Genomic DNA, 27,653 nt, shown 5'->3' with positions numbered 1-27,653 from the left:
GTACCAACACACCACCAAACAAACCAGAAAGGAATTTGAGGAATTTGAACAGAAAATAAAATATAACCGCATTGTCCAGGTTTGCATAGGGGAACACTGTCACAAACAAAATAGAGTAAACTAAACGGGAAAAAAAAAGGTTCAGTGTGGTGGCCAATGCTTTTGATCCCAGCCCTCAAGAGGCAGAGACAGGAGGACCTTTTCAAGTTAGATGACATCCTGCTACTACACCTAGACAGCTCTAGACTGTCCAGGGCAGCCTAGTAGGACTGATACTTGAGAAAAAAAAAACAACAACAACAACACTATCTGTATATTTTATCTACAGAAGATAAAAACATGGAAACAATCATAAGTAGAATGATAAGTATAAACCTCCAAAATACACAATTTCAAAATGACAACGTTACTTAAAAGCGAGTACAATATAGAGTTGAATGTTAAGTTTAAGTCTTGGGATTTTTTTTCACACCACAAATCATCATCCCCTATAAAGAGACAGGATACCAATGAAAGCAATGTTTGGGAGCTGTAACCTAGATGCCAAAAGAAAATACTGTGGCTAATTCTCTGTGAAACCCACTAATCTGACTGAAAGCTTCATTATTTTCATAGCCTTCTCCCAGAGTCCCTCTTACCTCTTAAATCAGTTGGCTTTCTTTTATGTAGGTATCGAGGGGGAACACGCTGTAGAGCAGAGGTGGCGTCCAACTCAGAGATCTGCCTGCCTCTGTCTCCCAAGTGCTTCGGTGAAAGCTTTTGACACCTAAAGAAACAGAACACCATCTCTAAACTCCTCCCATTAGATAGGAAAAAACAGAAAACAAAGAAACAAAGAAAGAAACAACAGCAGAGCCAGAAAATAAAAAAAAAAAAATGGACACACATCCCAAGATTCTGTGACTGCAACATAGGGGGAATCAGAGACTGTCCTCTAGAGGGGTGTCACAAAGACAGACAGCTACTACTTGTGTTTATTGCTGGGCATCTCACCCATGGCTTCACACATGGGTACTGCACGCAAGTACTCGGCCATGGAGACCCTCTTGGAACCCTCCTGGAAGGATCTTAAGAAGGAGAATAAAATGTATGGAGTGTATACTAAAAGAAGGAAGGCTTGGAGATACGGGGGGCTTAGTGTTCTAGACACTGGGCTCTGCCATCGATTCCATTGGAATGCAACTCACTGGGTCCCATTTTCAGATTCATCTCAGTTTCTTTAATGGTGCAGAGAGAGAACATTGGTTTGTTTGTTTGGGTTCCCTTTAAGACCTAGTCAGACTCTGTAGCCTAGTAGTTGATCTATGGCCCAGGCTGGCCTCAGAATCCTAGATTTGCTTAACTCCCTCTACAGAGTAGTGAGACATCAACCCATGGGCCACTATGCCCAGCTCAGAGAAATAGTTTTGAGACAAGTATCTTTCTTCTAAATCTTTGAAATGAAAAGCATCATCACTATGGTAGTCAGGGTTCTCTCTAGAGAAGCACAACTTACAGAATGAATCTCTACATACATACAGAAAGGGGATTGAGTTGAATGACTTACAAGGTGTGGTCCCACTAATCCAGTGGTTTGCTATGATGATGGAAAGTTCAGAGTTCCAGAATCCACTCAGTCCACAAGGCTGGAGGTCTCAACTGGTCTTCAGTAGAGATGCTGGGATCCCGGTGAAAGAATGGACTTGCTAGCAAGATGAGAGCAAGCAGGCAAAGAGGAAAAGCTCCTTCTTCCCTGTCTTTATATAGGCTTTGAGAAGGAGGTGTGGCCCAGTTTGGATTAGATTAGAATCTCAGTCGGTTGATCCTGATTGGATGTCCTCAAGGCAAGATTCGGATTAAAGTTGTGTGTCTGCCTGCCTGGAGATGTGGATCAGAAGTGATCTAATTGCCCAGCAGTGGTGGCACACACCTTTAATCCCATTTAATGCTGGGATTAAACAAAACAAAGAACAAAACAGAAAACAAACACAAACCAAAACCAAATAAACAACAAAGACAAACAAACAAGGAAACCAAAAAGTGACCTAATCATGATCACCTCACGGCACATTCAGCACCACACCTATCAGCTTTTTGAAATTAGACCAGACCTCTTCTTGAGATGCTTTGCTAGCATGGTTGTTGTTGTTGTCATTGTTGTTGTGTTTTTTTTTTTGTTTTGTTTTGTTTTCTGCTTTCAACACCCATCGCAATGACCTCTTAAAAGACCGGAGTCAAATGAACTGTTTGCCATTCGAGTTGCAGTCACAGGCTGGCCAATGGTTAAGCAGATTTGTGCCTGCCACCATTTCCTGAATGGTTTAGTCTGTAAACATTCAAGGGGATTGAACTGGTCTGCCCTTGTATATGAAAACCCCAAATTCTAGTTTCCTCCCAATGAGCAATGACACTATCTATTCCTTGCTAGTAAACTACATGGTCCCCAGATATCACTCTAAGACCCTGAGATGTAGAATATTTGCTGACTCCCAGGCAAGATTGAGAAACCTAGCTCTATTGAAGCACTGGAATATAATATACCATGTAAGTGGCTTTGAGGCCAGCTTTAATTCCACTCTCTTGGGTGACAAAAATATTTGTAGGCCATACTTGTGAATGTTTTTAAGAGGCAAATACCATGAGCTTTGGCCTTCACTCTTGAGCCCAGACCCACAGAGACCCAAACTGTGTAAAGATTATTCTATCACGACTGTTTGTGGCCTTTCTCAGCTCCACCCCACGCTTACCTGGCCATGGCCAGGTAGCTCTGACCCATATCAAAGGGGCTGCTTGCCCCTCTTTTCCCTCTCTCTCTCATCCTCTCATTCTCTTGCCCTCTTTGTCTCTTCCATTTTCCTTTCCCGTCCCCACTCCCTCCACATACGGTCCTGGCCAGCTTCTACTTCTCTCCTCCTCTCTGCCTCTTAACTCTCCCCATCAACTCCCTTCCCCATGCCCCAAAGAAACTCTCTTCCATGCTATACCATCCTGTGGGTGGTCCCTCTGGGTGAAGGGTTGCCTCTGCTTGGGTCCACTGAGGCACGCTCTTCCCCCCACAGGCCCAGAGAACGCAATCTTATTCCACCTTCTACTTTGATGATTACAACAACCACCAAAGAAATCAGTCTCCAAGGTGAAGGTGAATTACTACTTTAGTACCCTAGAATGCCTGTTCCCCCACCCCAGCACACCTTTGCCTTTTAGTATGGCAAAGGTGAAAATGCTACCTTCAACACAACAGCAACAAGTAAAATGTATCCCCAAGATAAGTCAGGGCCAAAGAGGTCTGTTTCAGAGTTAAAAATCAAACTAAAACACACAAAAAGGCAAAAAGAAATTACATTAGATTGTAGATTTTATTTGAAAACAGGCAAGGAAAAGAGGAGAAATCCAAAGAAGCAAAACCCAAATCCACCATGGTCTGCACAGTCCAGTTGCCAACCCTCCCTCCCTCCCTCCCTTCCTCTCTCCCTCCCCCTAGGCATCACAGATGAGGCTTCTGGGTCCCATTTCTCGCATGGATTTGCTCAGTCAGTGTCCATGCTTTCCATATAAGCATCCAACTGTGCGTCCAACCCCTCTGCAGTAAGCTGCTGCTTCGAGTTGCTGCTGGCCCCTCTAGCTCGTCCCTGGTAGCCTCCACTTGTCCCTCTCCTGGTGACTCCGGCACGCGAACCTCCCGAGCCAGGGTTTCTTGTCATGCCTCCTCTGTTGATGCTTTGTGCAGGTCTTGGTTGCATAAGGATCTGGGATGTGACGAGCTGGATCTTCATGCGGCGGCCATCCAAAGGCACACCATTGTACTCTTGCATAGCCTTCAGGGCATCTGCTTCCCGTTCAAAGTGCACCTCTGCTGTCCCCAAACTTTGTCCAGAGCGATCATAGTGCACGGTGGCTTTCTTCAAGGTTCCGGATGAAGCAAAGACTTCCTGTATATCAGCATCGGACACTGCAAAGTCCAGGTTGGACACAAGCAGCTTCCCACCGCTGTCCACGCTGGCTCCACCCACGAAGGCCCTGTGGACTAGGTCCTGCTGCCACTTGTCCCGACGACTTTGCTTCTGGTGGCTGTATGGTGCCACCCGGTTCCTGCCGCGCAGGGCCATGGCAGGCTGCTTCCTCCTAGGCTCACCACCGCCGCCTGCTTTGAAGCCACGGAAGTTCTGGTAGCCGGCCCCTCTGCGACCCCGGCCCCACCAGGGACCTCCTTGCTGCCTCCGGTTCAGCTTGATGATGTCATCCAAAGACATGTCCACTTTGTTGGCCATCGCCAGTGTGGATTCGGGCATCAGATCGAGCCCACCTGTTTTGAAAACAAAGTTTTAACCTTATGTTCAAAGCCTCTCCCTGGTGCTTTTAGCATAGTAAATCACTGAGCAACAGGGAAGAGGTCCTGAGAACTTGATGAGGAAAAACAAGAATTTTCAACAGGAACACTCTTTATCGACAAAGGTTTCAATTGAAACCATTACAGGTGGCTGTATCTCCTCCTGATTGTTTGGTAAGTGATAGAAGTGCTTAATTACATTTCTGGCCTACTCAGAGTGATTCCTATACAACTCTTAACACCACACTTTCCAAACAACATTGGAAACATCTGAACAGGCAAACCCAATGAGCTGAGGCCAGTCTCTGGGTACCAGTACCTATCGAGGAGACAATTCACCCATCCAAGTCTTCTGAGCTCTACCTGACTCCTGTACCAACACACCACCAAACAAACCAGAAAGGAATTTGAGGAATTTGAACAGAAAATAAAATATAACCGCATTGTCCAGGTTTGCATAGGGGAACACTGTCACAAACAAAATAGAGTAAACTAAACGGGAAAAAAAAAAGGTTCAGTGTGGTGGCCAATGCTTTTGATCCCAGCCCTCAAGAGGCAGAGACAGGAGGACCTTTTCAAGTTAGATGACATCCTGCTACTACACCTAGACAGCTCTAGACTGTCCAGGGCAGCCTAGTAGGACTGATACTTGAGAAAAAAAAAACAACAACAACAACACTATCTGTATATTTTATCTACAGAAGATAAAAACATGGAAACAATCATAAGTAGAATGATAAGTATAAACCTCCAAAATACACAATTTCAAAATGACAACGTTACTTAAAAGCGAGTACAATATAGAGTTGAATGTTAAGTTTAAGTCTTGGGATTTTTTTTCACACCACAAATCATCATCCCCTATAAAGAGACAGGATACCAATGAAAGCAATGTTTGGGAGCTGTAACCTAGATGCCAAAAGAAAATACTGTGGCTAATTCTCTGTGAAACCCACTAATCTGACTGAAAGCTTCATTTTTTTCATAGCCTTCTCCCAGAGTCCCTCTTACCTCTTAAATCAGTTGGCTTTCTTTTATGTAGGTATCGAGGGGGAACACGCTGTAGAGCAGAGGTGGCGTCCAACTCAGAGATCTGCCTGCCTCTGTCTCCCAAGTGCTTCGGTGAAAGCTTTTGACACCTAAAGAAACAGAACACCATCTCTAAACTCCTCCCATTAGATAGGAAAAAACAGAAAACAAAGAAACAAAGAAAGAAACAACAGCAGAGCCAGAAAATAAAAAAAAAAAAATGGACACACATCCCAAGATTCTGTGACTGCAACATAGGGGGAATCAGAGACTGTCCTCTAGAGGGGTGTCACAAAGACAGACAGCTACTACTTGTGTTTATTGCTGGGCATCTCACCCATGGCTTCACACATGGGTACTGCACGCAAGTACTCGGCCATGGAGACCCTCTTGGAACCCTCCTGGAAGGATCTTAAGAAGGAGAATAAAATGTATGGAGTGTATACTAAAAGAAGGAAGGCTTGGAGATACGGGGGGCTTAGTGTTCTAGACACTGGGCTCTGCCATCGATTCCATTGGAATGCAACTCACTGGGTCCCATTTTCAGATTCATCTCAGTTTCTTTAATGGTGCAGAGAGAGAACATTGGTTTGTTTGTTTGGGTTCCCTTTAAGACCTAGTCAGACTCTGTAGCCTAGTAGTTGATCTATGGCCCAGGCTGGCCTCAGAATCCTAGATTTGCTTAACTCCCTCTACAGAGTAGTGAGACATCAACCCATGGGCCACTATGCCCAGCTCAGAGAAATAGTTTTGAGACAAGTATCTTTCTTCTAAATCTTTGAAATGAAAAGCATCATCACTATGGTAGTCAGGGTTCTCTCTAGAGAAGCACAACTTACATTATGAATCTCTACATACATACAGAAAGGGGATTGAGTTGAATGACTTACAAGGTGTGGTCCCACTAATCCAGTGGTTTGCTATGATGATGGAAAGTTCAGAGTTCCAGAATCCACTCAGTCCACAAGGCTGGAGGTCTCAACTGGTCTTCAGTAGAGATGCTGGGATCCCGGTGAAAGAATGGACTTGCTAGCAAGATGAGAGCAAGCAGGCAAAGAGGAAAAGCTCCTTCTTCCCTGTCTTTATATAGGCTTTGAGAAGGAGGTGTGGCCCAGTTTGGATTAGATTAGAATCTCAGTCGGTTGATCCTGATTGGATGTCCTCAAGGCAAGATTCGGATTAAAGTTGTGTGTCTGCCTGCCTGGAGATGTGGATCAGAAGTGATCTAATTGCCCAGCAGTGGTGGCACACACCTTTAAGCCCATTTAATGCTGGGATTAAACAAAACAAAGAACAAAACAGAAAACAAACACAAACCAAAACCAAATAAACAACAAAGACAAACAAACAAGGAAACCAAAAAGTGACCTAATCATGATCACCTCACGGCACATTCAGCACCACACCTATCAGCATTTTGAAATTAGACCAGACCTCTTCTTGAGATGCTTTGCTAGCATGGTTGTTGTTGTTGTCATTGTTGTTGTGTTTTTTTTTGTTTTGTTTTGTTTTCTGCTTTCAACACCCATCGCAATGACCTCTTAAAAGACCCGAGTCAAATGAACTGTTTGCCATTCGAGTTGCAGTCACAGGCTGGCCAATGGTTAAGCAGATTTGTGCCTGCCACCATTTCCTGAATGGTTTAGTCTGTAAACATTCAAGGGGATTGAACTGGTCTGCCCTTGTATATGAAAACCCCAAATTCTAGTTTCCTCCCAATGAGCAATGACACTATCTATTCCTTGCTAGTAAACTACATGGTCCCCAGATATCACTCTAAGACCCTGAGATGTAGAATATTTGCTGACTCCCAGGCAAGATTGAGAAACCTAGCTCTATTGAAGCACTGGAATATAATATACCATGTAAGTGGCTTTGAGGCCAGCTTTAATTCCACTCTCTTGGGTGACAACAATATTTGTAGGCCATACTTGTGAATGTTTTTAAGAGGCAAATACCATGAGCTTTGGCCTTCACTCTTGAGCCCAGACCCACAGAGACCCAAACTGTGTAAAGATTATTCTATCACGACTGTTTGTGGCCTTTCTCAGCTCCACCCCACGCTTACCTGGCCATGGCCAGGTAGCTCTGACCCATATCAAAGGGGCTGCTTGCCCCTCTTTTCCCTCTCTCTCTCATCCTCTCATTCTCTTGCCCTCTTTGTCTCTTCCATTTTCCTTTCCCGTCCCCACTCCCTCCACATACGGTCCTGGCCAGCTTCTACTTCTCTCCTCCTCTCTGCCTCTTAACTCTCCCCATCAACTCCCTTCCCCATGCCCCAAAGAAACTCTCTTCCATGCTATACCATCCTGTGGGTGGTCCCTCTGGGTGAAGGGTTGCCTCTGCATGGGTCCACTGAGGCACGCTCTTCCCCCCACAGGCCCAGAGAACGCAATCTTATTCCACCTTCTACTTTGATGATTACAACAACCACCAAAGAAATCAGTCTCCAAGGTGAAGGTGAATTACTACTTTAGTACCCTAGAATGCCTGTTCCCCCACCCCAGCACACCTTTGCCTTTTAGTATGGCAAAGGTGAAAATGCTACCTTCAACACAACAGCAACAAGTAAAATGTATCCCCAAGATAAGTCAGGGCCAAAGAGGTCTGTTTCAGAGTTAAAAATCAAACTAAAACACACAAAAAGGCAAAAAGAAATTACATTAGATTGTAGATTTTATTTGAAAACAGGCAAGGAAAAGAGGAGAAATCCAAAGAAGCAAAACCCAAATCCACCATGGTCTGCACAGTCCAGTTGCCAACCCTCCCTCCCTCCCTCCCTTCCTCTCTCCCTCCCCCTAGGCATCACAGATGAGGCTTCTGGGTCCCATTTCTCGCATGGATTTGCTCAGTCAGTGTCCATGCTTTCCATATAAGCATCCAACTGTGCGTCCAACCCCTCTGCAGTAAGCTGCTGCTTCGAGTTGCTGCTGGCCCCTCTAGCTCGTCCCTGGTAGCCTCCACTTGTCCCTCTCCTGGTGACTCCGGCACGCGAACCTCCCGAGCCAGGGTTTCTTGTCATGCCTCCTCTGTTGATGCTTTGTGCAGGTCTTGGTTGCATAAGGATCTGGGATGTGACGAGCTGGATCTTCATGCGGCGGCCATCCAAAGGCACACCATTGTACTCTTGCATAGCCTTCAGGGCATCTGCTTCCCGTTCAAAGTGCACCTCTGCTGTCCCCAAACTTTGTCCAGAGCGATCATAGTGCACGGTGGCTTTCTTCAAGGTTCCGGATGAAGCAAAGACTTCCTGTATATCAGCATCGGACACTGCAAAGTCCAGGTTGGACACAAGCAGCTTCCCACCGCTGTCCACGCTGGCTCCACCCACGAAGGCCCTGTGGACTAGGTCCTGCTGCCACTTGTCCCGACGACTTTGCTTCTGGTGGCTGTATGGTGCCACCCGGTTCCTGCCGCGCAGGGCCATGGCAGGCTGCTTCCTCCTAGGCTCACCACCGCCGCCTGCTTTGAAGCCACGGAAGTTCTGGTAGCCGGCCCCTCTGCGACCCCGGCCCCACCAGGGACCTCCTTGCTGCCTCCGGTTCAGCTTGATGATGTCATCCAAAGACATGTCCACTTTGTTGGCCATCGCCAGTGTGGATTCGGGCATCAGATCGAGCCCACCTGTTTTGAAAACAAAGTTTTAACCTTATGTTCAAAGCCTCTCCCTGGTGCTTTTAGCATAGTAAATCACTGAGCAACAGGGAAGAGGTCCTGAGAACTTGATGAGGAAAAACAAGAATTTTCAACAGGAACACTCTTTATCGACAAAGGTTTCAATTGAAACCATTACAGGTGGCTGTATCTCCTCCTGATTGTTTGGTAAGTGATAGAAGTGCTTAATTACATTTCTGGCCTACTCAGAGTGATTCCTATACAACTCTTAACACCACACTTTCCAAACAACATTGGAAACATCTGAACAGGCAAACCCAATGAGCTGAGGCCAGTCTCTGGGTACCAGTACCTATCGAGGAGACAATTCACCCATCCAAGTCTTCTGAGCTCTACCTGACTCCTGTACCAACACACCACCAAACAAACCAGAAAGGAATTTGAGGAATTTGAACAGAAAATAAAATATAACCGCATTGTCCAGGTTTGCATAGGGGAACACTGTCACAAACAAAATAGAGTAAACTAAACGGGAAAAAAAAAGGTTCAGTGTGGTGGCCAATGCTTTTGATCCCAGCCCTCAAGAGGCAGAGACAGGAGGACCTTTTCAAGTTAGATGACATCCTGCTACTACACCTAGACAGCTCTAGACTGTCCAGGGCAGCCTAGTACGACTGATACTTGAGAAAAAAACAACAACAACAACAACACTATCTGTATATTTTATCTACAGAAGATAAAAACATGGAAACAATCATAAGTAGAATGATAAGTATAAACCTCCAAAATACACAATTTCAAAATGACAACGTTACTTAAAAGCGAGTACAATATAGAGTTGAATGTTAAGTTTAAGTCTTGGGATTTTTTTTCACACCACAAATCATCATCCCCTATAAAGAGACAGGATACCAATGAAAGCAATGTTTGGGAGCTGTAACCTAGATGCCAAAAGAAAATACTGTGGCTAATTCTCTGTGAAACCCACTAATCTGACTGAAAGCTTCATTTTTTTCATAGCCTTCTCCCAGAGTCCCTCTTACCTCTTAAATCAGTTGGCTTTCTTTTATGTAGGTATCGAGGGGGAACACGCTGTAGAGCAGAGGTGGCGTCCAACTCAGAGATCTGCCTGCCTCTGTCTCCCAAGTGCTTCGGTGAAAGCTTTTGACACCTAAAGAAACAGAACACCATCTCTAAACTCCTCCCATTAGATAGGAAAAAACAGAAAACAAAGAAACAAAGAAAGAAACAACAGCAGAGCCAGAAAATAAAAAAAAAAATGGACACACATCCCAAGATTCTGTGACTGCAACATAGGGGGAATCAGAGACTGTCCTCTAGAGGGGTGTCACAAAGACAGACAGCTACTACTTGTGTTTATTGCTGGGCATCTCACCCATGGCTTCACACATGGGTACTGCACGCAAGTACTCGGCCATGGAGACCCTCTTGGAACCCTCCTGGAAGGATCTTAAGAAGGAGAATAAAATGTATGGAGTGTATACTAAAAGAAGGAAGGCTTGGAGATACGGGGGGCTTAGTGTTCTAGACACTGGGCTCTGCCATCGATTCCATTGGAATGCAACTCACTGGGTCCCATTTTCAGATTCATCTCAGTTTCTTTAATGGTGCAGAGAGAGAACATTGGTTTGTTTGTTTGGGTTCCCTTTAAGACCTAGTCAGACTCTGTAGCCTAGTAGTTGATCTATGGCCCAGGCTGGCCTCAGAATCCTAGATTTGCTTAACTCCCTCTACAGAGTAGTGAGACATCAACCCATGGGCCACTATGCCCAGCTCAGAGAAATAGTTTTGAGACAAGTATCTTTCTTCTAAATCTTTGAAATGAAAAGCATCATCACTATGGTAGTCAGGGTTCTCTCTAGAGAAGCACAACTTACAGAATGAATCTCTACATACATACAGAAAGGGGATTGAGTTGAATGACTTACAAGGTGTGGTCCCACTAATCCAGTGGTTTGCTATGATGATGGAAAGTTCAGAGTTCCAGAATCCACTCAGTCCACAAGGCTGGAGGTCTCAACTGGTCTTCAGTAGAGATGCTGGGATCCCGGTGAAAGAATGGACTTGCTAGCAAGGTGAGAGCAAGCAGGCAAAGAGGAAAAGCTCCTTCTTCCCTGTCTTTATATAGGCTTTGAGAAGGAGGTGTGGCCCAGTTTGGATTAGATTAGAATCTCAGTCGGTTGATCCTGATTGGATGTCCTCAAGGCAAGATTCGGATTAAAGTTGTGTGTCTGCCTGCCTGGAGATGTGGATCAGAAGTGATCTAATTGCCCAGCAGTGGTGGCACACACCTTTAAGCCCATTTAATGCTGGGATTAAACAAAACAAAGAACAAAACAGAAAACAAACGCAAACCAAAACCAAATAAACAACAAAGACAAACAAACAAGGAAACCAAAAAGTGACCTAATCATGATCACCTCACGGCACATTCAGCACCACACCTATCAGCTTTTTGAAATTAGACCAGACCTCTTCTTGAGATGCTTTGCTAGCATGGTTGTTGTTGTTGTCATTGTTGTTGTGTTTTTTTTTTGTTTTGTTTTGTTTTCTGCTTTCAACACCCATCGCAATGACCTCTTAAAAGACCCGAGTCAAATGAACTGTTTGCCATTCGAGTTGCAGTCACAGGCTGGCCAATGGTTAAGCAGATTTGTGCCTGCCACCATTTCCTGAATGGTTTAGTCTGTAAACATTCAAGGGGATTGAACTGGTCTGCCCTTGTATATGAAAACCCCAAATTCTAGTTTCCTCCCAATGAGCAATGACACTATCTATTCCTTGCTAGTAAACTACATGGTCCCCAGATATCACTCTAAGACCCTGAGATGTAGAATATTTGCTGACTCCCAGGCAAGATTGAGAAACCTAGCTCTATTGAAGCACTGGAATATAATATACCATGTAAGTGGCTTTGAGGCCAGCTTTAATTCCACTCTCTTGGGTGACAACAATATTTGTAGGCCATACTTGTGAATGTTTTTAAGAGGCAAATACCATGAGCTTTGGCCTTCACTCTTGAGCCCAGACCCACAGAGACCCAAACTGTGTAAAGATTATTCTATCACGACTGTTTGTGGCCTTTCTCAGCTCCACCCCACGCTTACCTGGCCATGGCCAGGTAGCTCTGACCCATATCAAAGGGGCTGCTTGCCCCTCTTTTCCCTCTCTCTCTCATCCTCTCATTCTCTTGCCCTCTTTGTCTCTTCCATTTTCCTTTCCCGTCCCCACTCCCTCCACATACGGTCCTGGCCAGCTTCTACTTCTCTCCTCCTCTCTGCCTCTTAACTCTCCCCATCAACTCCCTTCCCCATGCCCCAAAGAAACTCTCTTCCATGCTATACCATCCTGTGGGTGGTCCCTCTGGGTGAAGGGTTGCCTCTGCATGGGTCCACTGAGGCACGCTCTTCCCCCCACAGGCCCAGAGAACGCAATCTTATTCCACCTTCTACTTTGATGATTACAACAACCACCAAAGAAATCAGTCTCCAAGGTGAAGGTGAATTACTACTTTAGTACCCTAGAATGCCTGTTCCCCCACCCCAGCACACCTTTGCCTTTTAGTATGGCAAAGGTGAAAATGCTACCTTCAACACAACAGCAACAAGTAAAATGTATCCCCAAGATAAGTCAGGGCCAAAGAGGTCTGTTTCAGAGTTAAAAATCAAACTAAAACACACAAAAAGGCAAAAAGAAATTACATTAGATTGTAGATTTTATTTGAAAACAGGCAAGGAAAAGAGGAGAAATCCAAAGAAGCAAAACCCAAATCCACCATGGTCTGCACAGTCCAGTTGCCAACCCTCCCTCCCTCCCTCCCTTCCTCTCTCCCTCCCCCTAGGCATCACAGATGAGGCTTCTGGGTCCCATTTCTCGCATGGATTTGCTCAGTCAGTGTCCATGCTTTCCATATAAGCATCCAACTGTGCGTCCAACCCCTCTGCAGTAAGCTGCTGCTTCGAGTTGCTGCTGGCCCCTCTAGCTCGTCCCTGGTAGCCTCCACTTGTCCCTCTCCTGGTGACTCCGGCACGCGAACCTCCCGAGCCAGGGTTTCTTGTCATGCCTCCTCTGTTGATGCTTTGTGCAGGTCTTGGTTGCATAAGGATCTGGGATGTGACGAGCTGGATCTTCATGCGGCGGCCATCCAAAGGCACACCATTGTACTCTTGCATAGCCTTCAGGGCATCTGCTTCCCGTTCAAAGTGCACCTCTGCTGTCCCCAAACTTTGTCCAGAGCGATCATAGTGCACGGTGGCTTTCTTCAAGGTTCCGGATGAAGCAAAGACTTCCTGTATATCAGCATCGGACACTGCAAAGTCCAGGTTGGACACAAGCAGCTTCCCACCGCTGTCCACGCTGGCTCCACCCACGAAGGCCCTGTGGACTAGGTCCTGCTGCCACTTGTCCCGACGACTTTGCTTCTGGTGGCTGTATGGTGCCACCCGGTTCCTGCCGCGCAGGGCCATGGCAGGCTGCTTCCTCCTAGGCTCACCACCGCCGCCTGCTTTGAAGCCACGGAAGTTCTGGTAGCCGGCCCCTCTGCGACCCCGGCCCCACCAGGGACCTCCTTGCTGCCTCCGGTTCAGCTTGATGATGTCATCCAAAGACATGTCCACTTTGTTGGCCATCGCCAGTGTGGATTCGGGCAACAGATCGAGCCCACCTGTTTTGAAAACAAAGTTTTAACCTTATGTTCAAAGCCTCTCCCTGGTGCTTTTAGCATAGTAAATCACTGAGCAACAGGGAAGAGGTCCTGAGAACTTGATGAGGAAAAACAAGAATTTTCAACAGGAACACTCTTTATCGACAAAGGTTTCAATTGAAACCATTACAGGTGGCTGTATCTCCTCCTGATTGTTTGGTAAGTGATAGAAGTGCTTAATTACATTTCTGGCCTACTCAGAGTGATTCCTATACAACTCTTAACACCACACTTTCCAAACAACATTGGAAACATCTGAACAGGCAAACCCAATGAGCTGAGGCCAGTCTCTGGGTACCAGTACCTATCGAGGAGACAATTCACCCATCCAAGTCTTCTGAGCTCTACCTGACTCCTGTACCAACACACCACCAAACAAACCAGAAAGGAATTTGAGGAATTTGAACAGAAAATAAAATATAACCGCATTGTCCAGGTTTGCATAGGGGAACACTGTCACAAAAAAAATAGAGTAAACTAAACGGGAAAAAAAAAGGTTCAGTGTGGTGGCCAATGCTTTTGATCCCAGCCCTCAAGAGGCAGAGACAGGAGGACCTTTTCAAGTTAGATGACATCCTGCTACTACACCTAGACAGCTCTAGACTGTCCAGGGCAGCCTAGTACGACTGATACTTGAGAAAAAAAAAACAACAACAACAACACTATCTGTATATTTTATCTACAGAAGATAAAAACATGGAAACAATCATAAGTAGAATGATAAGTATAAACCTCCAAAATACACAATTTCAAAATGACAACGTTACTTAAAAGCGAGTACAATATAGAGTTGAATGTTAAGTTTAAGTCTTGGGATTTTTTTTCACACCACAAATCATCATCCCCTATAAAGAGACAGGATACCAATGAAAGCAATGTTTGGGAGCTGTAACCTAGATGCCAAAAGAAAATACTGTGGCTAATTCTCTGTGAAACCCACTAATCTGACTGAAAGCTTCATTTTTTTTCATAGCCTTCTCCCAGAGTCCCTCTTACCTCTTAAATCAGTTGGCTTTCTTTTATGTAGGTATCGAGGGGGAACACGCTGTAGAGCAGAGGTGGCGTCCAACTCAGAGATCTGCCTGCCTCTGTCTCCCAAGTGCTTCGGTGAAAGCTTTTGACACCTAAAGAAACAGAACACCATCTCTAAACTCTCCCCCTTGGATAGGAAAAAACAGAAAACAAAGAAACAAAGAAAGAAACAACAGCAGAGCCAGAAAATAACAAAAAAAATGGACACACATCCCAAGATTCTGTGACTGCAACATAGGGGGAATCAGAGACTGTCCTCTAGAGGGGTGTCACAAAGACAGACAGCTACTACTTGTGTTTATTGCTGGGCATCTCACCCATGGCTTCACACATGGGTACTGCACGCAAGTACTCGGCCATGGAGACCCTCTTGGAACCCTCCTGGAAGGATCTTAAGAAGGAGAATAAAATGTATGGAGTGTATACTAAAAGAAGGAAGGCTTGGAGATACGGGGGGCTTAGTGTTCTAGACACTGGGCTCTGCCATCGATTCCATTGGAATGCAACTCACTGGGTCCCATTTTCAGATTCATCTCAGTTTCTTTAATGGTGCAGAGAGAGAACATTGGTTTGTTTGTTTGGGTTCCCTTTAAGACCTAGTCAGACTCTGTAGCCTAGTAGTTGATCTATGGCCCAGGCTGGCCTCAGAATCCTAGATTTGCTTAACTCCCTCTACAGAGTAGTGAGACATCAACCCATGGGCCACTATGCCCAGCTCAGAGAAATAGTTTTGAGACAAGTATCTTTCTTCTAAATCTTTGAAATGAAAAGCATCATCACTATGGTAGTCAGGGTTCTCTCTAGAGAAGCACAACTTACAGAATGAATCTCTACATACATACAGAAAGGGGATTGAGTTGAATGACTTACAAGGTGTGGTCCCACTAATCCAGTGGTTTGCTATGATGATGGAAAGTTCAGAGTTCCAGAATCCACTCAGTCCACAAGGCTGGAGGTCTCAACTGGTCTTCAGTAGAGATGCTGGGATCCCGGTGAAAGAATGGACTTGCTAGCAAGGTGAGAGCAAGCAGGCAAAGAGGAAAAGCTCCTTCTTCCCTGTCTTTATATAGGCTTTGAGAAGGAGGTGTGGCCCAGTTTGGATTAGATTAGAATCTCAGTCGGTTGATCCTGATTGGATGTCCTCAAGGCAAGATTCGGATTAAAGTTGTGTGTCTGCCTGCCTGGAGATGTGGATCAGAAGTGATCTAATTGCCCAGCAGTGGTGGCACACACCTTTAAGCCCATTTAATGCTGGGATTAAACAAAACAAAGAACAAAACAGAAAACAAACGCAAACCAAAACCAAATAAACAACAAAGACAAACAAACAAGGAAACCAAAAAGTGACCTAATCATGATCACCTCACGGCACATTCAGCACCACACCTATCAGCTTTTTGAAATTAGACCAGACCTCTTCTTGAGATGCTTTGCTAGCATGGTTGTTGTTGTTGTCATTGTTGTTGTGTTTTTTTTTTGTTTTGTTTTGTTTTCTGCTTTCAACACCCATCGCAATGACCTCTTAAAAGACCCGAGTCAAATGAACTGTTTGCCATTCGAGTTGCAGTCACAGGCTGGCCAATGGTTAAGCAGATTTGTGCCTGCCACCATTTCCTGAATGGTTTAGTCTGTAAACATTCAAGGGGATTGAACTGGTCTGCCCTTGTATATGAAAACCCCAAATTCTAGTTTCCTCCCAATGAGCAATGACACTATCTATTCCTTGCTAGTAAACTACATGGTCCCCAGATATCACTCTAAGACCCTGAGATGTAGAATATTTGCTGACTCCCAGGCAAGATTGAGAAACCTAGCTCTATTGAAGCACTGGAATATAATATACCATGTAAGTGGCTTTGAGGCCAGCTTTAATTCCACTCTCTTGGGTGACAACAATATTTGTAGGCCATACTTGTGAATGTTTTTAAGAGGCAAATACCATGAGCTTTGGCCTTCACTCTTGAGCCCAGACCCACAGAGACCCAAACTGTGTAAAGATTATTCTATCACGACTGTTTGTGGCCTTTCTCAGCTCCACCCCACGCTTACCTGGCCATGGCCAGGTAGCTCTGACCCATATCAAAGGGGCTGCTTGCCCCTCTTTTCCCTCTCTCTCTCATCCTCTCATTCTCTTGCCCTCTTTGTCTCTTCCATTTTCCTTTCCCGTCCCCACTCCCTCCACATACGGTCCTGGCCAGCTTCTACTTCTCTCCTCCTCTCTGCCTCTTAACTCTCCCCATCAACTCCCTTCCCCATGCCCCAAAGAAACTCTCTTCCATGCTATACCATCCTGTGGGTGGTCCCTCTGGGTGAAGGGTTGCCTCTGCATGGGTCCACTGAGGCACGCTCTTCCCCCCACAGGCCCAGAGAACGCAATCTTATTCCACCTTCTACTTTGATGATTACAACAACCACCAAAGAAATCAGTCTCCAAGGTGAAGGTGAATTACTACTTTAGTACCCTAGAATGCCTGTTCCCCCACCCCAGCACACCTTTGCCTTTTAGTATGGCAAAGGTGAAAATGCTACCTTCAACACAACAGCAACAAGTAAAATGTATCCCCAAGATAAGTCAGGGCCAAAGAGGTCTGTTTCAGAGTTAAAAATCAAACTAAAACACACAAAAAGGCAAAAAGAAATTACATTAGATTGTAGATTTTATTTGAAAACAGGCAAGGAAAAGAGGAGAAATCCAAAGAAGCAAAACCCAAATCCACCATGGTCTGCACAGTCCAGTTGCCAACCCTCCCTCCCTCCCTCCCTTCCTCTCTCCCTCCCCCTAGGCATCACAGATGAGGCTTCTGGGTCCCATTTCTCGCATGGATTTGCTCAGTCAGTGTCCATGCTTTCCATATAAGCATCCAACTGTGCGTCCAACCCCTCTGCAGTAAGCTGCTGCTTCGAGTTGCTGCTGGCCCCTCTAGCTCGTCCCTGGTAGCCTCCACTTGTCCCTCTCCTGGTGACTCCGGCACGCGAACCTCCCGAGCCAGGGTTTCTTGTCATGCCTCCTCTGTTGATGCTTTGTGCAGGTCTTGGTTGCATAAGGATCTGGGATGTGACGAGCTGGATCTTCATGCGGCGGCCATCCAAAGGCACACCATTGTACTCTTGCATAGCCTTCAGGGCATCTGCTTCCCGTTCAAAGTGCACCTCTGCTGTCCCCAAACTTTGTCCAGAGCGATCATAGTGCACGGTGGCTTTCTTCAAGGTTCCGGATGAAGCAAAGACTTCCTGTATATCAGCATCGGACACTGCAAAGTCCAGGTTGGACACAAGCAGCTTCCCACCGCTGTCCACGCTGGCTCCACCCACGAAGGCCCTGTGGACTAGGTCCTGCTGCCACTTGTCCCGACGACTTTGCTTCTGGTGGCTGTATGGTGCCACCCGGTTCCTGCCGCGCAGGGCCATGGCAGGCTGCTTCCTCCTAGGCTCACCACCGCCGCCTGCTTTGAAGCCACGGAAGTTCTGGTAGCCGGCCCCTCTGCGACCCCGGCCCCACCAGGGACCTCCTTGCTGCCTCCGGTTCAGCTTGATGATGTCATCCAAAGACATGTCCACTTTGTTGGCCATCGCCAGTGTGGATTCGGGCATCAGATCGAGCCCACCTGTTTTGAAAACAAAGTTTTAACCTTATGTTCAAAGCCTCTCCCTGGTGCTTTTAGCATAGTAAATCACTGAGCAACAGGGAAGAGGTCCTGAGAACTTGATGAGGAAAAACAAGAATTTTCAACAGGAACACTCTTTATCGACAAAGGTTTCAATTGAAACCATTACAGGTGGCTGTATCTCCTCCTGATTGTTTGGTAAGTGATAGAAGTGCTTAATTACATTTCTGGCCTACTCAGAGTGATTCCTATACAACTCTTAACACCACACTTTCCAAACAACATTGGAAACATCTGAACAGGCAAACCCAATGAGCTGAGGCCAGTCTCTGGGTACCAGTACCTATCGAGGAGACAATTCACCCATCCAAGTCTTCTGAGCTCTACCTGACTCCTGTACCAACACACCACCAAACAAACCAGAAAGGAATTTGAGGAATTTGAACAGAAAATAAAATATAACCGCATTGTCCAGGTTTGCATAGGGGAACACTGTCACAAACAAAATAGAGTAAACTAAACGGGAAAAAAAAAGGTTCAGTGTGGTGGCCAATGCTTTTGATCCCAGCCCTCAAGAGGCAGAGACAGGAGGACCTTTTCAAGTTAGATGACATCCTGCTACTACACCTAGACAGCTCTAGACTGTCCAGGGCAGCCTAGTACGACTGATACTTGAGAAAAAAACAAAAACAACAGCAACACTATCTGTATATTTTATCTACAGAAGATAAAAACATGGAAACAATCATAAGTAGAATGATAAGTATAAACCTCCAAAATACACAATTTCAAAATGACAACGTTACTTAAAAGCGAGTACAATATAGAGTTTAATGTTAAGTTTAAGTCTTGGGATTTTTTTTCACACCACAAATCATCATCCCCTATAAAGAGACAGGATACCAATGAAAGCAATGTTTGGGAGCTGTAACCTAGATGCCAAAAGAAAATACTGTGGCTATTTCTCTGTGAAACCCACTAATCTGACTGAAAGCTTCATTTTTTTCATAGCCTTCTCCCAGAGTCCCTCTTACCTCTTAAATCAGTTGGCTTTCTTTTATGTAGGTATCGAGGGGGAACACGCTGTAGAGCAGAGGTGGCGACCAACTCAGAGATCTGCCTGCCTCTGTCTCCCAAGTGCTTCGGTGAAAGCTTTTGACACCTAAAGAAACAGAACACCATCTCTAAACTCCTCCCATTAGATAGGAAAAAACAGAAAACAAAGAAACAAAGAAAGAAACAACAGCAGAGCCAGAAAATAAAAAAAAAAATGGACACACATCACACATCCCAAGATTCTGTGACTGCAACATAGGGGGAATCAGAGACTGTCCTCTAGAGGGGTGTCACAAAGACAGACAGCTACTACTTGTGTTTATTGCTGGGCATCTCACCCATGGCTGCACACATGGGTACTGCACACAAGTACTCGGCCATGGAGACCCTCTTGGAACCCTCCTGGAAGGATCTTAAGAAGGAGAATAAAATGTATGGAGTGTATACTAAAAGAAGGAAGGCTTGGAGATACGGGGGGCTTAGTGTTCTAGACACTGGGCTCTGCCATCGATTCCATTGGAATGCAACTCACTGGGTCCCATTTTCAGATTCATCTCAGTTTCTTTAATGGTGCAGAGAGAGAACATTGGTTTGTTTGTTTGGGTTCCCTTTAAGACCTAGTCAGACTCTGTAGCCTAGTAGTTGATCTATGGCCCAGGCTGGCCTCAGAATCCTAGATTTGCTTAACTCCCTCTACAGAGTAGTGAGACATCAACCCATGGGCCACTATGCCCAGCTCAGAGAAATAGTTTTGAGACAAGTATCTTTCTTCTAAATCTTTGAAATGAAAAGCATCATCACTATGGTAGTCAGGGTTCTCTCTAGAGAAGCACAACTTACAGAATGAATCTCTACATACATACAGAAAGGGGATTGAGTTGAATGACTTACAAGGTGTGGTCCCACTAATCCAGTGGTTTGCTATGATGATGGAAAGTTCAGAGTTCCAGAATCCACTCAGTCCACAAGGCTGGAGGTCTCAACTGGTCTTCAGTAGAGATGCTGGGATCCCGGTGAAAGAATGGACTTGCTAGCAAGGTGAGAGCAAGCAGGCAAAGAGGAAAAGCTCCTTCTTCCCTGTCTTTATATAGGCTTTGAGAAGGAGGTGTGGCCCAGTTTGGATTAGATTAGAATCTCAGTCGGTTGATCCTGATTGGATGTCCTCAAGGCAAGATTCGGATTAAAGTTGTGTGTCTGCCTGCCTGGAGATGTGGATCAGAAGTGATCTAATTGCCCAGCAGTGGTGGCACACACCTTTAATCCCATTTAATGCTGGGATTAAACAAAACAAAGAACAAAACAGAAAACAAACGCAAACCAAAACCAAATAAACAACAAAGACAAACAAACAAGGAAACCAAAAAGTGACCTAATCATGATCACCTCACGGCACATTCAGCACCACACCTATCAGCTTTTTGAAATTAGACCAGACCTCTTCTTGAGATGCTTTGCTAGCATGGTTGTTGTTGTTGTCATTGTTGTTGTGTTTTTTTTTTTTGTTTTGTTTTGTTTTCTGCTTTCAACACCCATCGCAATGACCTCTTAAAAGACCCGAGTCAAATGAACTGTTTGCCATTCGAGTTGCAGTCACAGGCTGGCCAATGGTTAAGCAGATTTGTGCCTGCCACCATTTCCTGAATGGTTTAGTCTGTAAACATTCAAGGGGATTGAACTGGTCTGCCCTTGTATATGAAAACCCCAAATTCTAGTTTCCTCCCAATGAGCAATGACACTATCTATTCCTTGCTAGTAAACTACATGGTCCCCAGATATCACTCTAAGACCCTGAGATGTAGAATATTTGCTGACTCCCAGGCAAGATTGAGAAACCTAGCTCTATTGAAGCACTGGAATATAATATACCATGTAAGTGGCTTTGAGGCCAGCTTTAATTCCACTCTCTTGGGTGACAACAATATTTGTAGGCCATACTTGTGAATGTTTTTAAGAGGCAAATACCATGAGCTTTGGCCTTCACTCTTGAGCCCAGACCCACAGAGACCCAAACTGTGTAAAGATTATTCTATCACGACTGTTTGTGGCCTTTCTCAGCTCCACCCCACGCTTACCTGGCCATGGCCAGGTAGCTCTGACCCATATCAAAGGGGCTGCTTGCCCCTCTTTTCCCTCTCTCTCTCATCCTCTCATTCTCTTGCCCTCTTTGTCTCTTCCATTTTCCTTTCCCGTCCCCACTCCCTCCACATACGGTCCTGGCCAGCTTCTACTTCTCTCCTCCTCTCTGCCTCTTAACTCTCCCCATCAACTCCCTTCCCCATGCCCCAAAGAAACTCTCTTCCATGCTATACCATCCTGTGGGTGGTCCCTCTGGGTGAAGGGTTGCCTCTGCATGGGTCCACTGAGGCACGCTCTTCCCCCCACAGGCCCAGAGAACGCAATCTTATTCCACCTTCTACTTTGATGATTACAACAACCACCAAAGAAATCAGTCTCCAAGGTGAAGGTGAATTACTACTTTAGTACCCTAGAATGCCTGTTCCCCCACCCCAGCACACCTTTGCCTTTTAGTATGGCAAAGGTGAAAATGCTACCTTCAACACAACAGCAACAAGTAAAATGTATCCCCAAGATAAGTCAGGGCCAAAGAGGTCTGTTTCAGAGTTAAAAATCAAACTAAAACACACAAAAAGGCAAAAAGAAATTACATTAGATTGTAGATTTTATTTGAAAACAGGCAAGGAAAAGAGGAGAAATCCAAAGAAGCAAAACCCAAATCCACCATGGTCTGCACAGTCCAGTTGCCAACCCTCCCTCCCTCCCTCCCTTCCTCTCTCCCTCCCCCTAGGCATCACAGATGAGGCTTCTGGGTCCCATTTCTCGCATGGATTTGCTCAGTCAGTGTCCATGCTTTCCATATAAGCATCCAACTGTGCGTCCAACCCCTCTGCAGTAAGCTGCTGCTTCGAGTTGCTGCTGGCCCCTCTAGCTCGTCCCTGGTAGCCTCCACTTGTCCCTCTCCTGGTGACTCCGGCACGCGAACCTCCCGAGCCAGGGTTTCTTGTCATGCCTCCTCTGTTGATGCTTTGTGCAGGTCTTGGTTGCATAAGGATCTGGGATGTGACGAGCTGGATCTTCATGCGGCGGCCATCCAAAGGCACACCATTGTACTCTTGCATAGCCTTCAGGGCATCTGCTTCCCGTTCAAAGTGCACCTCTGCTGTCCCCAAACTTTGTCCAGAGCGATCATAGTGCACGGTGGCTTTCTTCAAGGTTCCGGATGAAGCAAAGACTTCCTGTATATCAGCATCGGACACTGCAAAGTCCAGGTTGGACACAAGCAGCTTCCCACCGCTGTCCACGCTGGCTCCACCCACGAAGGCCCTGTGGACTAGGTCCTGCTGCCACTTGTCCCGACGACTTTGCTTCTGGTGGCTGTATGGTGCCACCCGGTTCCTGCCGCGCAGGGCCATGGCAGGCTGCTTCCTCCTAGGCTCACCACCGCCGCCTGCTTTGAAGCCACGGAAGTTCTGGTAGCCGGCCCCTCTGCGACCCCGGCCCCACCAGGGACCTCCTTGCTGCCTCCAGTTCAGCTTGATGATGTCATCCAAAGACATGTCCACTTTGTTGGCCATCGCCAGTGTGGATTCGGGCATCAGATCGAGCCCACCTGTTTTGAAAACAAAGTTTTAACCTTATGTTCAAAGTCTCTCTCTGGTGCTTTTAGCATAGTAAATCACTGAGCAACAGGGAAGAGGTCCTGAGAACTTGATGAGGAAAAACAAGAATTTTCAACAGGAACACTCTTTATCGACAAAGGTTTCAATTGAAACCATTACAGGTGGCTGTATCTCCTCCTGATTGTTTGGTAAGTGATAGAAGTGCTTAATTACATTTCTGGCCTACTCAGAGTGATTCCTATACAACTCTTAACACCACACTTTCCAAACAACATTGGAAACATCTGAACAGGCAAACCCAATGAGCTGAGGCCAGTCTCTGGGTACCAGTACCTATCGAGGAGACAATTCACCCATCCAAGTCTTCTGAGCTCTACCTGACTCCTGTACCAACACACCACCAAACAAACCAGAAAGGAATTTGAGGAATTTGAACAGAAAATAAAATATAACCGCATTGTCCAGGTTTGCATAGGGGAACACTGTCACAAAAAAAATAGAGTAAACTAAACGGGAAAAAAAAAGGTTCAGTGTGGTGGCCAATGCTTTTGATCCCAGCCCTCAAGAGGCAGAGACAGGAGGACCTTTTCAAGTTAGATGACATCCTGCTACTACACCTAGACAGCTCTAGACTGTCCAGGGCAGCCTAGTAGGACTGATACTTGAGAAAAAAAAAAACAACAACAACAACACTATCTGTATATTTTATCTACAGAAGATAAAAACATGGAAACAATCATAAGTAGAATGATAAGTATAAACCTCCAAAATACACAATTTCAAAATGACAACGTTACTTAAAAGCGAGTACAATATAGAATTGAATGTTAAGTTTAAGTCTTGGGATTTTTTTTCACACCACAAATCATCATCCCCTATAAAGAGACAGGATACCAATGAAAGCAATGTTTGGGAGCTGTAACCTAGATGCCAAAAGAAAATACTGTGGCTAATTCTCTGTGAAACCCACTAATCTGACTGAAAGCTTCATTTTTTTCATAGCCTTCTCCCAGAGTCCCTCTTACCTCTTAAATCAGTTGGCTTTCTTTTATGTAGGTATCGAGGGGGAACACGCTGTAGAGCAGAGGTGGCGTCCAACTCAGAGATCTGCCTGCCTCTGTCTCCCAAGTGCTTCGGTGAAAGCTTTTGACACCTAAAGAAACAGAACACCATCTCTAAACTCCTCCCATTAGATAGGAAAAAACAGAAAACAAAGAAACAAAGAAAGAAACAACAGCAGAGCCAGAAAATAAAAAAAAAAATGGACACACATCCCAAGATTCTGTGACTGCAACATAGGGGGAATCAGAGACTGTCCTCTAGAGGGGTGTCACAAAGACAGATAGCTACTACTTGTGTTTATTGCTGGGCATCTCACCCATGGCTTCACACATGGGTACTGCACGCAAGTACTCGGCCATGGAGACCCTCTTGGAACCCTCCTGGAAGGATCTTAAGAAGGAGAATAAAATGTATGGAGTGTATACTAAAAGAAGGAAGGCTTGGAGATACGGGGGGGCTTAGTGTTCTAGACACTGGGCTCTGCCATCGATTCCATTGGAATGCAACTCACTGGGTCCCATTTTCAGATTCATCTCAGTTTCTTTAATGGTGCAGAGAGAGAACATTGGTTTGTTTGTTTGGGTTCCCTTTAAGACCTAGTCAGACTCTGTAGCCTAGTAGTTGATCTATGGCCCAGGCTGGCCTCAGAATCCTAGATTTGCTTAACTCCCTCTACAGAGTAGTGAGACATCAACCCATGGGCCACTATGCCCAGCTCAGAGAAATAGTTTTGAGACAAGTATCTTTCTTCTAAATCTTTGAAATGAAAAGCATCATCACTATGGTAGTCAGGGTTCTCTCTAGAGAAGCACAACTTACAGAATGAATCTCTACATACATACAGAAAGGGGATTGAGTTGAATGACTTACAAGGTGTGGTCCCACTAATCCAGTGGTTTGCTATGATGATGGAAAGTTCAGAGTTCCAGAATCCACTCAGTCCACAAGGCTGGAGGTCTCAACTGGTCTTCAGTAGAGATGCTGGGATCCCGGTGAAAGAATGGACTTGCTAGCAAGGTGAGAGCAAGCAGGCAAAGAGGAAAAGCTCCTTCTTCCCTGTCTTTATATAGGCTTTGAGAAGGAGGTGTGGCCCAGTTTGGATTAGATTAGAATCTCAGTCGGTTGATCCTGATTGGATGTCCTCAAGGCAAGATTCGGATTAAAGTTGTGTGTCTGCCTGCCTGGAGATGTGGATCAGAAGTGATCTAATTGCCCAGCAGTGGTGGCACACACCTTTAATCCCATTTAATGCTGGGATTAAACAAAACAAAGAACAAAACAGAAAACAAACGCAAACCAAAACCAAATAAACAACAAAGACAAACAAACAAGGAAACCAAAAAGTGACCTAATCATGATCACCTCACGGCACATTCAGCACCACACCTATCAGCTTTTTGAAATTAGACCAGACCTCTTCTTGAGATGCTTTGCTAGCATGGTTGTTGTTGTTGTCATTGTTGTTGTGTTTTTTTGTTTGTTTGTTTTGTTTTCTGCTTTCAACACCCATCGCAATGACCTCTTAAAAGACCCGAGTCAAATGAACTGTTTGCCATTCGAGTTGCAGTCACAGGCTGGCCAATGGTTAAGCAGATTTGTGCCTGCCACCATTTCCTGAATGGTTTAGTCTGTAAACATTCAAGGGGATTGAACTGGTCTGCCCTTGTATATGAAAACCCCAAATTCTAGTTTCCTCCCAATGAGCAATGACACTATCTATTCCTTGCTAGTAAACTACATGGTCCCCAGATATCACTCTAAGACCCTGAGATGTAGAATATTTGCTGACTCCCAGGCAAGATTGAGAAACCTAGCTCTATTGAAGCACTGGAATATAATATACCATGTAAGTGGCTTTGAGGCCAGCTTTAATTCCACTCTCTTGGGTGACAACAATATTTGTAGGCCATACTTGTGAATGTTTTTAAGAGGCAAATACCATGAGCTTTGGCCTTCACTCTTGAGCCCAGACCCACAGAGACCCAAACTGTGTAAAGATTATTCTATCACGACTGTTTGTGGCCTTTCTCAGCTCCACCCCACGCTTACCTGGCCATGGCCAGGTAGCTCTGACCCATATCAAAGGGGCTGCTTGCCCCTCTTTTCCCTCTCTCTCTCATCCTCTCATTCTCTTGCCCTCTTTGTCTCTTCCATTTTCCTTTCCCGTCCCCACTCCCTCCACATACGGTCCTGGCCAGCTTCTACTTCTCTCCTCCTCTCTGCCTCTTAACTCTCCCCATCAACTCCCTTCCCCATGCCCCAAAGAAACTCTCTTCCATGCTATACCATCCTGTGGGTGGTCCCTCTGGGTGAAGGGTTGCCTCTGCATGGGTCCACTGAGGCACGCTCTTCCCCCCACAGGCCCAGAGAACGCAATCTTATTCCACCTTCTACTTTGATGATTACAACAACCACCAAAGAAATCAGTCTCCAAGGTGAAGGTGAATTACTACTTTAGTACCCTAGAATGCCTGTTCCCCCACCCCAGCACACCTTTGCCTTTTAGTATGGCAAAGGTGAAAATGCTACCTTCAACACAACAGCAACAAGTAAAATGTATCCCCAAGATAAGTCAGGGCCAAAGAGGTCTGTTTCAGAGTTAAAAATCAAACTAAAACACACAAAAAGGCAAAAAGAAATTACATTAGATTGTAGATTTTATTTGAAAACAGGCAAGGAAAAGAGGAGAAATCCAAAGAAGCAAAACCCAAATCCACCATGGTCTGCACAGTCCAGTTGCCAACCCTCCCTCCCTCCCTCCCTTCCTCTCTCCCTCCCCCTAGGCATCACAGATGAGGCTTCTGGGTCCCATTTCTCGCATGGATTTGCTCAGTCAGTGTCCATGCTTTCCATATAAGCATCCAACTGTGCGTCCAACCCCTCTGCAGTAAGCTGCTGCTTCGAGTTGCTGCTGGCCCCTCTAGCTCGTCCCTGGTAGCCTCCACTTGTCCCTCTCCTGGTGACTCCGGCACGCGAACCTCCCGAGCCAGGGTTTCTTGTCATGCCTCCTCTGTTGATGCTTTGTGCAGGTCTTGGTTGCATAAGGATCTGGGATGTGACGAGCTGGATCTTCATGCGGCGGCCATCCAAAGGCACACCATTGTACTCTTGCATAGCCTTCAGGGCATCTGCTTCCCGTTCAAAGTGCACCTCTGCTGTCCCCAAACTTTGTCCAGAGCGATCATAGTGCACGGTGGCTTTCTTCAAGGTTCCGGATGAAGCAAAGACTTCCTGTATATCAGCATCGGACACTGCAAAGTCCAGGTTGGACACAAGCAGCTTCCCACCGCTGTCCACGCTGGCTCCACCCACGAAGGCCCTGTGGACAAGGTCCTGCTGCCACTTGTCCCGACGACTTTGCTTCTGGTGGCTGTATGGTGCCACCCGGTTCCTGCCGCGCAGGGCCATGGCAGGCTGCTTCCTCCTAGGCTCACCACCGCCGCCTGCTTTGAAGCCACGGAAGTTCTGGTAGCCGGCCCCTCTGCGACCCCGGCCCCACCAGGGACCTCCTTGCTGCCTCCAGTTCAGCTTGATGATGTCATCCAAAGACATGTCCACTTTGTTGGCCATCGCCAGGGTGGATTCGG

General features: G+C 45.8%; 6 protein-coding genes across 6 annotated transcripts; all 6 read right to left on the bottom strand.

Annotated features, from left to right (window-relative positions):
- Positions 1-260: 260 nt before the first annotated feature.
- Positions 261-4,247, bottom strand: LOC127691998 (THO complex subunit 4-like). The gene is made up of 3 exons (XM_052191883.1): positions 4,207-4,247; positions 3,537-3,966; positions 261-275 (listed from the first exon to the last, which is right to left on the bottom strand). The coding sequence occupies exons 1-3, from the start codon at positions 4,245-4,247 to the stop codon at positions 261-263; spliced, it is 486 nt and encodes a 161-aa protein (XP_052047843.1).
- A 692-nt stretch (positions 4,248-4,939) lies between these two features.
- Positions 4,940-8,924, bottom strand: LOC127691997 (THO complex subunit 4-like). Its single transcript, XM_052191882.1, has 3 exons — positions 8,884-8,924; positions 8,214-8,643; positions 4,940-4,954 (listed from the first exon to the last, which is right to left on the bottom strand). The coding sequence occupies exons 1-3, from the start codon at positions 8,922-8,924 to the stop codon at positions 4,940-4,942; spliced, it is 486 nt and encodes a 161-aa protein (XP_052047842.1).
- Positions 8,925-9,615: 691 nt separating this feature from the next.
- On the bottom strand, positions 9,616-13,599 carry LOC127691996 (THO complex subunit 4-like). The gene is made up of 3 exons (XM_052191881.1): positions 13,559-13,599; positions 12,889-13,318; positions 9,616-9,630 (listed from the first exon to the last, which is right to left on the bottom strand). Exons 1-3 carry the CDS (start codon positions 13,597-13,599, stop codon positions 9,616-9,618), a joined length of 486 nt encoding a protein of 161 aa, XP_052047841.1.
- Positions 13,600-14,290: 691 nt separating this feature from the next.
- Positions 14,291-18,275, bottom strand: LOC127691995 (THO complex subunit 4-like). Its single transcript, XM_052191880.1, has 3 exons — positions 18,235-18,275; positions 17,565-17,994; positions 14,291-14,305 (listed from the first exon to the last, which is right to left on the bottom strand). Exons 1-3 carry the CDS (start codon positions 18,273-18,275, stop codon positions 14,291-14,293), a joined length of 486 nt encoding a protein of 161 aa, XP_052047840.1.
- Positions 18,276-18,966: 691 nt separating this feature from the next.
- On the bottom strand, positions 18,967-22,959 carry LOC127691994 (THO complex subunit 4-like). The gene is made up of 3 exons (XM_052191879.1): positions 22,919-22,959; positions 22,249-22,678; positions 18,967-18,981 (listed from the first exon to the last, which is right to left on the bottom strand). The coding sequence occupies exons 1-3, from the start codon at positions 22,957-22,959 to the stop codon at positions 18,967-18,969; spliced, it is 486 nt and encodes a 161-aa protein (XP_052047839.1).
- Positions 22,960-23,650: 691 nt separating this feature from the next.
- On the bottom strand, positions 23,651-27,636 carry LOC127691993 (THO complex subunit 4-like). The gene is made up of 3 exons (XM_052191878.1): positions 27,596-27,636; positions 26,926-27,355; positions 23,651-23,665 (listed from the first exon to the last, which is right to left on the bottom strand). Exons 1-3 carry the CDS (start codon positions 27,634-27,636, stop codon positions 23,651-23,653), a joined length of 486 nt encoding a protein of 161 aa, XP_052047838.1.
- Positions 27,637-27,653: the final 17 nt, after the last annotated feature.

The sequence above is a fragment of the Apodemus sylvaticus genome, chromosome 9 (genome assembly GCF_947179515.1).
Source record: "Apodemus sylvaticus chromosome 9, mApoSyl1.1, whole genome shotgun sequence".
NCBI lineage: Eukaryota > Metazoa > Chordata > Mammalia > Rodentia > Muridae > Apodemus > Apodemus sylvaticus.
Note: the sequence above shows the minus strand (reverse complement) of the source record. Positions and strands in the feature narration are given on the sequence as shown.

Bases quoted from the DNA above. Each gene is read 5' to 3' on its own strand.
- LOC127691993 (XM_052191878.1), bottom strand. From the start codon at position 27,636: ATGGCCAACAAAGTGGACATGTCTTTGGATGACATCATCAA. The intron at 27,356-27,595 runs GCTGAACTGGAG...CAGCGTGGACAG, and splicing joins TCTTTGGATGACATCATCAA to CGGTGGGAAGCTGCTTGTGT.
- LOC127691997 (XM_052191882.1), bottom strand. From the start codon at position 8,924: ATGGCCAACAAAGTGGACATGTCTTTGGATGACATCATCAA. The intron at 8,644-8,883 runs GCTGAACCGGAG...CAGCGTGGACAG, and splicing joins TCTTTGGATGACATCATCAA to CGGTGGGAAGCTGCTTGTGT.
- LOC127691998 (XM_052191883.1), bottom strand. From the start codon at position 4,247: ATGGCCAACAAAGTGGACATGTCTTTGGATGACATCATCAA. The intron at 3,967-4,206 runs GCTGAACCGGAG...CAGCGTGGACAG, and splicing joins TCTTTGGATGACATCATCAA to CGGTGGGAAGCTGCTTGTGT.
- LOC127691996 (XM_052191881.1), bottom strand. From the start codon at position 13,599: ATGGCCAACAAAGTGGACATGTCTTTGGATGACATCATCAA. The intron at 13,319-13,558 runs GCTGAACCGGAG...CAGCGTGGACAG, and splicing joins TCTTTGGATGACATCATCAA to CGGTGGGAAGCTGCTTGTGT.
- LOC127691995 (XM_052191880.1), bottom strand. From the start codon at position 18,275: ATGGCCAACAAAGTGGACATGTCTTTGGATGACATCATCAA. The intron at 17,995-18,234 runs GCTGAACCGGAG...CAGCGTGGACAG, and splicing joins TCTTTGGATGACATCATCAA to CGGTGGGAAGCTGCTTGTGT.
- LOC127691994 (XM_052191879.1), bottom strand. From the start codon at position 22,959: ATGGCCAACAAAGTGGACATGTCTTTGGATGACATCATCAA. The intron at 22,679-22,918 runs GCTGAACTGGAG...CAGCGTGGACAG, and splicing joins TCTTTGGATGACATCATCAA to CGGTGGGAAGCTGCTTGTGT.